At 38.3% G+C, this 10,000-nt stretch overlaps 1 protein-coding gene across 1 annotated transcript in view; it reads right to left on the bottom strand.

Moving 5' to 3' along the window:
• LOC142503239 (uncharacterized) overlaps positions 1-10,000 on the bottom strand; it is a 26,674-nt gene that overhangs the window by 7,266 nt on the left and 9,408 nt on the right. Inside the window, exons 2-3 of the mRNA XM_075615399.1 lie at positions 7,668-7,745; positions 6,570-7,304 (exon numbers count right to left, since the gene is read on the bottom strand). Coding sequence (XP_075471514.1) covers positions 6,570-7,304; positions 7,668-7,745 — 813 coding nt within the window. The remainder of the gene's footprint in view (positions 1-6,569; positions 7,305-7,667; positions 7,746-10,000) is intronic.

The following is a 10,000-nucleotide window of genomic DNA, read 5'->3' as shown; positions in this document are numbered from 1 at the left end:
AGGTAGAGGGACAGGAGATCAGAGGAGAAGACAGAGGAGACAACTTGTGCCTCGTCCGCGTCTGTACAGGGAGAGAACCCTGTTAGATGGGATGAGTGAGGAGGAGATTGTAAGTCGCTATCGTTTGAGTTCAGCAGCAATCTTAGCTCTTTATGAGGAGATAAGGGGGGATTTAGATTTTTTCACAGCCAGAGGTCGTGCAGTCCCTGGGCTTGTTAAAATGCTGTGCTCATTACATTATCTTGCTTCCGCGTCATACCAGACAACTGTGGGCATAGTGGGCGGGGTCTCGCAATCTACATTCTCGCGGGCCTTGACCCAGTTTCTCTATGCACTCAATAGACGCGCTAGGAATTATATTCATTTTCCTACAGAGGCAACAGAGTGGCTGGAAGTCAGGACTGGCTTTTATAATATAGCAGGGATACCATGTGTGCTGGGTGCAATCGATTGCACACATGTTGCTTTGATTGCACCTAGTCAGAGTGAGCATGTGTACCGCAATCGGAAGCACTACCATTCACTCAATGTACAGGTGGTATGTGATGCCACGATGAGGATAATGCATGTGGTACCCAAGTTCCCTGGTTCCAGTCACGATTCCTCTATCCTGAGGAACTCTTCAGTCTTCCATGCGTTCGAAGAGGGACATTTTGAACCTGGTTGGCTGCTGGGTGAGTACATATTTACATGTTCTAACACAAAACACATGTTGATTTAGGAATGTTGGCATTGTACAATTTGATCACTAATGTCAGCTTATGTGTGCTCCATTCATTATAGGTGACTCAGGATACGGAATTAGGCCGTGGCTCTTGACTCCGGTGCTAAACCCTCAAACTGAAGCAGAGGACAGGTACAATGCAGCCCATATATCTACAAGATCTGTTATAGAGAGGACATTTGGCCTACTCAAGACCAGGTTTAGGTGTCTGGACAGAACTGGTGGGGCTCTTCTATACAAGCCTCAAAAAGTGTCTGATATTATCCTTGCCTGTTGCATTTTGCACAATGTTGCACTCAGGCACAATGTACAGTCAGACCTAGCTGAGGCTTTGGTAGACGAGCATCCCACCCATGTAGCTGCTGAAAATGAACAAACAGCCAGTGGTGGCCAGACACGACAGAATCTCATCAATTCATTTTTTTCTTGTAAGTACAAACTCATATGTTCCTAGTACTACTTTTATAGTTTAATTATGTTATATTAACAATAATGTTTCTTTATATAACCTTCTGTTAGGACACAGATGAATATGGGTTGCACACCTTTCTTTTCTCTGCTGTGTGCACAAAGGGATGTGGCACCGGTATGTTATTGTTGCACAGGTTATATAATCCCTCTTCAATTGTACTTTAGTTGTGTGTATGTGAATACAACTTGGGTAACAAAGCAATAATATTTTAGCATTGTGTTATTCCTTATGCTAAGACAAAACACATATTATGCCCATAATCATTCATGCTTCTAGTATGCTTACATACAATGTTATTGGTGCAGTGTAACATGTACATCCATATGATGTGTACACCAGGCTGATTTACATTTTGAATGTCATGAAATATACATGGTGTTGTACATTTAACACCAAATACACACTTTGCTGTGTTGTTTACGGTACTGAAGATGGCATGTCAATGTTTGCAATTTATATATTGTTCCTTTGCATTATAGGTATATCTCCAGTATGACTGATCATGGTATGTATATTTGCTGACATCTCTCATAAGATGTGGCTACCTCAATCTTCCTATAATTATTGGAACTAAAAACCCAACATATTGGTTTAAACACAAATGTTACATATATGTACTTTCTGTATCATGTATATGCATTTAGCTACTCTTGAGCTTTCATGTGCATTGTATTACAAAATGATTACTCACATTTCATCACATTTTATGTATGTTTCCTTATAATTTCCATTAATGTAATATAGAGGTGGTTGGAGAAAAGGGGATAACTGTACTTATTTGTTTACTTACGGGAGCACATTCATCACTAGCATAGACACACTTTTTAAGACAACTGTTTGTGTCTCTATCAATTGGTGTAGGATCCATGTATAACACCGACAAATGATAACACCAGCTTTATTATGGTAGCTTATATCATCATATTGACTATACTATGTATTTCTAAACGATTAATAAACACAGTAAACTATAGTTAGTTAGGTTAATGAAATATACACAGAAACGTACTTCATAACATGATGGTGATGTCATATTCAGAACATCATGCATTGGAGGGGACCATAACATCTGGCCAGTAACATTATTTGCTACAGTCCCAAACCATTTTATCTACATACCCATGTAACAAGAGATTTTAAATTTAAATGGCTACTTGGTTGTAAGTGTCCTTTACATTGGGAGAAGGAGTGGCTCAGTGAGTAAAGACACACACTGGCACTGATAGTTTGAAGCAGGGGAGTCTGGTTCAATTCCCGGTGTGGGCTCCTTGTGACCTTGGCCAAGTCACTTTATCTCCCTGTGCCTCATGCGGCAAAAAAACATTTGTACGTTCCACGGGCCAGGGACCTCAGGCTGAAACATGTGTCTGTAAATCGCTGCGTACAACTAGCAGCCCTATACATGAACATGCTCATATTATTATTATTATTGTTACATAGTTTCGACAGTCATACGTTCCATTACATATTAGAATACACAAATGTGTTAGCAGAGTGGGAATGGTTGTTATATATAAAACACACCATGTCATAAAATGTTAGTAGTCATTAAAGAACACTCAATAAAAATTCATGAGGCACTCTTTTGCAACATCATTATGTTAATTAAGTGCTTATGCAATATAGGCATAAGGGTATCACATTTTTAATTGTTTGTTAATAAGCGCTGCAAGCAATATAAAATTAGTTCCATATGTAGTATAGTAGTCGGTGGCTCCTCCTCACAATCATCTCATATAAAGGTAGACTCTTCTGAAATCATACATTGATCCGATTGTATCTTCCCCGACATCTCTGAAATACAGCAAACACATGATGGTCAAAGATGGCACCTTACTAGATATGCATCCGTGACAACGCGTTACGCAGCTCTATATGATTGTGTAGATACACACGTCAGTCACTTATATGTTAGAAGTAAAACTGTTCATCAGTATGTAATGTTTCTTTAAATTTGTAGCAGGCATAACTATGTATAAGAAGTGAACGTTGCCTGTATACTGAAAGATGTGCGCGCACATCTTTGTGTGCGCACGCACTTCACGCTTGGCTCCACTAACTGTTAGCGCATGCGCAAAACAAAGCGTACGTTGTGCGTTCAATACATGTTGAAAATACCAGTAAACATAACATCTTTATTTCAAATACAATGAAGACGAAACTACATTCGTTCTAAACGAGTACATCTGTATTCTTTTTAAACAGACGTGTTTGAACAGAAAGCACGGCCGATAACACAATGCGCAAATGCAATACGTGTGACGTCATGTTAAGCCAGCGTGAAACGCACGCTAACACTCCTCCCACTCAATTAACATTCGGCTAACGCCCAGGGTACGCCTACAAACACTGAGCCGCACGCATCACACACTGCAGTTACCGTTACTATAACAAAACATGACAGCCAATAGGCTTTGAGGCGCGCACGTCGCTTGGGGGCGGGACTTACATCACTAATCCTTTTTAAGGACGCCTTGGCCCATGACAAGGGTCCCACGTCATACGTGGTGGACCCGGTTTTCAATGTTGTAGATGTTGCATGATAACAAAACAGGTATGTGTTAGAGTAATGGTAAAATGTTGCTAATATGTTTAAAGGGATAGGAAAGTACGTATATTTATTCCGTCAGCAATGTGTACTACTCTTTCAGGTCCTACTATATTGTATTAGGAAACAATTTGTTTGTGATCGCTACATGTTATGCAGTCTGCAATGTTACGCTGTATCCACGCATTGAAAGTGAAAATGGTGGTTACAAAAAAAAAAAAAATTTAAACGCAGAGTCAACGCATAACGATTGTTATATTTACCATTCTTCTAGAATTAACTCTTCGCCTGGCTGCAACTGGTCGCTCCAGAAATGCAAGCCATTTTCATCCACGCTTAACCCAACCGCTGAATCCAGTATGGCACATATCTCCTCCAGGATGCGCTCATAGGAATCGCCACTGCTTTCTTCAAATAATTGGTCGGGAGGTAGGTTCATTTCTTCCGGTTCCCATTCCAATGCAATTTCAGCTGAAAGGCTTGGTACATAATCATAGTACTTTTGTTCTTGTACAATGTGGGTTTCAGGAATGGAGGCTGCAGATATTGCAGCACGTATCGATTCAAACGGATCAGTAGTAGCGGATACATTGCTATTGCCATTAGGAATAAATATGCCTTTCACGACAATATAAGTGCCGTCTTTCAGGATAAATTGTTTTTCCGGGGCAATCTTCCAGAAACCATAGGTGTGTTGTAGCTTATCCTGGTCACGTTCAAAAAAGTCATTACTTGATAAAGTGAATCTTATTGAGGAATTAAAATTCCGTGCATGCTTACGGTCTTGGTAATAAGGATATTTTGCTCGAATGAAATCATCGATTTGGCGTGTGCTTGCTTTCTGTCCGCGACTGTTCAAGATGGCTTCACAGATCATGTACTTATACCCTAAAAGGGGATTAATATTGTTAACGAATTCATCAGCCATGTCTGAGTAGCACAAAAGCTGTGTGCAGGTCTGTGTTATTTGCTCATCAAAATGAATGTGCTGAATGGCTAACAAACTCCTGTTTTTCCTTGTCAAGGTCAACAAAAGTAACTACTTTGACTCCTTATTTCAAACGCCAATTGGATTTGTTTGTCTAATTGGGTTAACAGTTGTGGTTCGTGATATGGGACTGTGGGAGAAACATTTCTCCTTCTTTTATCTCGTTTGTGAAAAACATCCCTAGACTGTGAATGCGTTCACATAGTGTTTTTTTGAAAACTAACAAAGACCAGTGTGTGAAAATATTTCTTAGCCAGGCATATCAGTAAAAACACACCTGCAAAAAGAAATGTTTTTTCCCCGCTTACATTTCTGTGTGTATGTGAAAGTCTGGTTAACTCCCTGTCTGCATGAGTTTAAATACGTGTGTATATATATATATATATATATATATATATATATATATATATATATATATATATATATATAAATATATCTCTTATAAAAATATATATATATTTATATATAATATTTTTTTTTTTTTTATATTGCAGGAGTACACACAACATTGATGGCATTAAGTATACCTTGTATGAAACCTATTTAAATGGTGAGAAACATGATTGAATGAAGTAATAAACATTTGTTTAAGCACAATACTGTTAGAGTCTCATACTTAGGATATTTCTCAAACATTAGGCCTGTATTATTAAAATAGTGTGCTTTCACAAGGAAGCATGAAGTGTATTAGTTTGTGTATACCAGTTTATATAGTACTATATATATATATATATATATATATATATATATATATATATATATATATATATATATATATATATATATATATACACACATATATACATATATATATACACATATATACATATATATATATACACACATATATACATATATATATACACATATATATACACATATACACATATATACATATATATATATACACATATATACATATATATATACACATATATACATATATATATACACATATATACATATATATATATACACACTCACACACTCACACTCACACTCACTCAGTGTGTGTGTGTGTGTGTGTGTGTGTGTGTGTGTATATATATTATTATACATTCTGATATGTTATAGAAACGAACACACAACTGATTAAAGGACAAAATTACAATGGCCAAGCAAGGCAAAGGTAAGTAATAATTTACACATAATCCTGCTGTACACGTACAAGAAAGATGTTTGCACTTACTTAGGTGTTTTAATAATTGCATGTGACTAATATGCATATGCAATTCTTACATCAATTAACACACCCAAATGCAATGTTTTGCTGCAAAGTCAATGGCAGCTTCTCTAAACTTAGCAACTGGCTCCTGGTGGACCATTACTGAACAGACGATTACAACATAAATATTTATAACACAATTAATTATGAGTGTTAACATTTCCAAAACTTCACGTGTACAAGAACATAGTTGAAAGTTTGGAAACAACACAGTCTTCAGCATACATACAATAGTAATTAGATAATCTGAAGTCAACAAAACAAGGCCAAAGACATATTTTCTGAATTATAACATTTATTTTTTTTGTTCCTTTTGCGAGCGAGTAACAGGCCTGCTTGTTGTCTCTTGAATTTTCCTTTTTCTTTTGCCACCAACTTTAGGCACAACAGAGCCACTTTGAGTGGCCTCTGGCACTTCACGGGCAGGGCTTGTGGCCAGTGACTGTTCACCTACGGGGCTTGTGGCCAGTGACTCACCTACAGGGCTTGTGGCCAGTGACTCACCTACAGGGCTTTTGGGCAGTGATTCACCTACAGGGCTTTTGGGCAGCGATTCACCTACAGGGCTTTTGGGCAGCGATTCACCTACAGGGCTTTTGGGCAGCGACTCACCTACAGGGCTTTTGGGCAGCGATTCACCTACAGGGCTTTTGGGCAGCGACTCACCTACAGGGCTTTTGGGTAGTGACTGTTCACGGACAGGGCTTGTGCCCAGTGACACATGTGAGCAAGTTGGTAGACACTGCACAAGTGATGGTTGGTCTGTTTCATGTGTGTCTTGTTTTGTTTTTGTCGCCTCCTTTGTAGGTGTCTGCTGCTGAATTTGTACAGATGGCAGCGGTAGGATGTCATCAGGAACCTGCACAGCAATGTCTGCTACTTGACCGGTAACATTTGGGCCTGGTGAATGAATATCAGATGAATGTGGTGAAAACTGACCTGCATGAACAGATCCTGGCTGGGAGGTGTTGAATTGTGGTACATTAGTCATTCTCCAGTAATTAGCTTGTGTTTGCTGAACAACTAATGCTTCGAATGAGGTGTTGATTTTTTGCAACTGTTTAGGCACTTCAATGAAGACTCTGTGGAGATGTGCCAATTGTGATACTGTTTCTTCCTGCAGTCCAATCATCCTTTCCAGCACTGTCATCATGTCTGAATGGCGACGATTTTCTGCGTCCACTATTTTTCCCTCTGAAGCTACAATTGCATCGTATGTGGAAGTTGATGGACGATTTGGCGGTACAACAGTTTCTATTGGCACCTCTTCATGGTCACATGATTGTATTTCAGTCTCTTCTGTGGCGTCATCCTCATCATACTCATCATCCTCATCACCATGATGTTCTAAAAAGAAATGTACACATTATTAAATGGCATGTTAATGTATGCTGTGTTACTATGTAATTGTACTGTGTCCTAAGTAACACCTAACATGTTAGCATACGTTTTATAACCTCATTAAAAACTACCTTGACTTACGAATAATGTTTGGACTCAGTATGAAATATGAATGAATGAAAAGTTGCTCTAAACTCAGAAGTCCTACATGATAATTAACATCACTAACACAATACATGTTGCCTTACACTTAATTTTCACTGACACTAAGTAATCCTATTTAAAGAAGATGTGCAAAACAAATAATGCACATGACAACATAACATATAGAAGAGCACATATTATATGGCCAGCAAATGATACACTCACCTTCTAGTAGTGTTGAGCTGGCTGACCCAGGTGAAGACACTTGTTCCATCTCAGGTGACACATGTCCTCCAGGGGCAACTATATATAACAATAACATAAGTTTTACATTTACATGTGTAAATATTGAACAAACACTTATTGTATGTTCTGTATTTATGATTAACTAACAACATCAGTTCCTTAACCGAAAATGTGTGTGAAAGTGAACATAAATAGTTGTAATAACACTGTACATGCCTGTGTACTTAGAATTTTTGAGTTCCCTAACATACAACATACTATGTTTCTGCAGTAATGCGTGAGGATAAATAGATTAAATGAGTACATAAAAATCATATGTTGTGTAGTGATATCAGTATCATAATGTACATAACTATCATGAGATGACCATTCACAATGGTTATCATGAAGGTGGTCATATTGCAAAAAGTGTTGTTTTTGGTAGAGGATATGTGTGGTACATTAATCGAAGATGTGGCACACCTGAATGTGGCTGTGACTCAACAAGACAACACATGCAGTGTGTGATAATGTGTCTTTGATAGTAGTTCAACTATAGATATGAGTGAACTAATGTGTGACGTACGCTTTGATAAGTAATGAGTTGTTGGGGCATTTAGTAGCTAGAGTTAAGCTTTCAAATGAGTGTGATTAACTTCAGTTGTGCTATTCAGGTTGTAAGAAAGGTATTCCCTTCCCCAAAAAGCCTAATCAGCCACACCTTTCAATGACTTGAAACAGGTGCAAATGGTGTGAACTAAGTTGACCGTGAAATGAGGCTGTAATTAGTGTGTGTGCTGAACCCCACCCCCTCTGTTGAAGTGTATGCTGTGATGAGATATTAATTGCAGCTGCTTTAACACAATGGTAGATGAGCTAAGTAGTCATCTGCAGTGTTTAAGTTATGAAAACAATGACATAACATATGATACGTGTGCCTCATTATGCTGTCTGTATATGACATAAAGCAAAAATGGACCTTTTCATAAGCAACTATAGATGTGTTAGTGCCAGTGATGTTTGTAGGCCGTTACATGCAATTTCTTTGATGCATGCTTAAAATAGGCAGTAATGTCATGTTTGTCGGAGTAAAATCAATAAAATACACAATAACATGATACATATTTCTGTTCTGTACCTGTAGCTACTAATAATTTCTCATGAACATGTGTTACACGTGTACTACCCTGTTGTTCCCCATCTTCGCCCACCATCAATTGCTTCCACTGCAGCTATGCATTTTGGGAATTCACATGTAAATGAGCACGCAATGGCACGTGCTATATTAGTTACTGCTTTTAGTAGGACTACTACATATATGTCTATTTTGAGATATATATATACAGAATCAGACATATACATATATAGATGCAGGTATGCTTATATTGTGAAGACAGTATAAAAAGCAGTGTAAATATGCAAAATAAGTGTAAGCAACGACACGCCTAGTACAGTAATATTTATCACCTGCTGGAAATTGTGACGGATAAATTCCAATGTCACGGTCACCAGCCAAGCCTTCCACGACGACGGTAAGTAATTTTGGCCGAAGCAGCTCCTCCAATGGAGTCAATATGAGACGTTGTGGTGTGGGCCCACCTCCAGTGCCAGTAGCATGCACGCGTTGGTCTTGTATTTTCTTTTTCAATTTGGACCTAATATCATCAAATCTTTTCCGACAATGATACTTGTCCCTGACACTATTCCCACAGGCATTGACACCAATGACTATTGTGTCCCACATTTCTTTTTTGCTTGCTGCACTTGTCCGCCCTTGAAAAACATATAAAAGATATGAGGTAAATTAATAATAATATAAGCACCAGTTTCCTACACTGCTAGCTGTTCCAAGAGATAGCAAACATGCTGTTTTATGTGTAATATGTGCAGCACATGAGCATTCACTACTAAACCTATACATGTAAGCAAGGTTGCATTCATATTGTATGCAGTTCTGGCAAATTGACCGGCTGTGTTTATTTGTCCTTGTAAGGCATGATAAAAAGCTGTGTTTCCACACTAATGAACATAGAAAGATATTGTGTACCCATATTTGCATATGAACAAAACTCAGATGACCTAGGATCACATGTATTTGAATAATAAATGTAAAGTTACACTTACCTACTAAATGTCCATAGAGACTGTCATAGTGCTCCAGAATGCCAGTGACAAGAGCCCTATTTTCCTGGTCATTGAAGCGAGGATTACGTGGCTTCTCCACACGTTTTTTCAGAGCAGGTTTAGGGTCAGAGCTTGGCTGGTGCTGACTGGACTCTCCTTCTTCCAATGGAAGAGCCTCCAAAAGCTGGCCACCAGCAAGCACGCCACCA

Source organism: Ascaphus truei, chromosome 9, assembly GCF_040206685.1.
Source record: "Ascaphus truei isolate aAscTru1 chromosome 9, aAscTru1.hap1, whole genome shotgun sequence".
Lineage (NCBI taxonomy): Eukaryota > Metazoa > Chordata > Amphibia > Anura > Ascaphidae > Ascaphus > Ascaphus truei.
The sequence above is the reverse complement of the archived record's forward strand: the minus strand, read 5'-3'. Positions and strand labels throughout refer to the sequence as shown.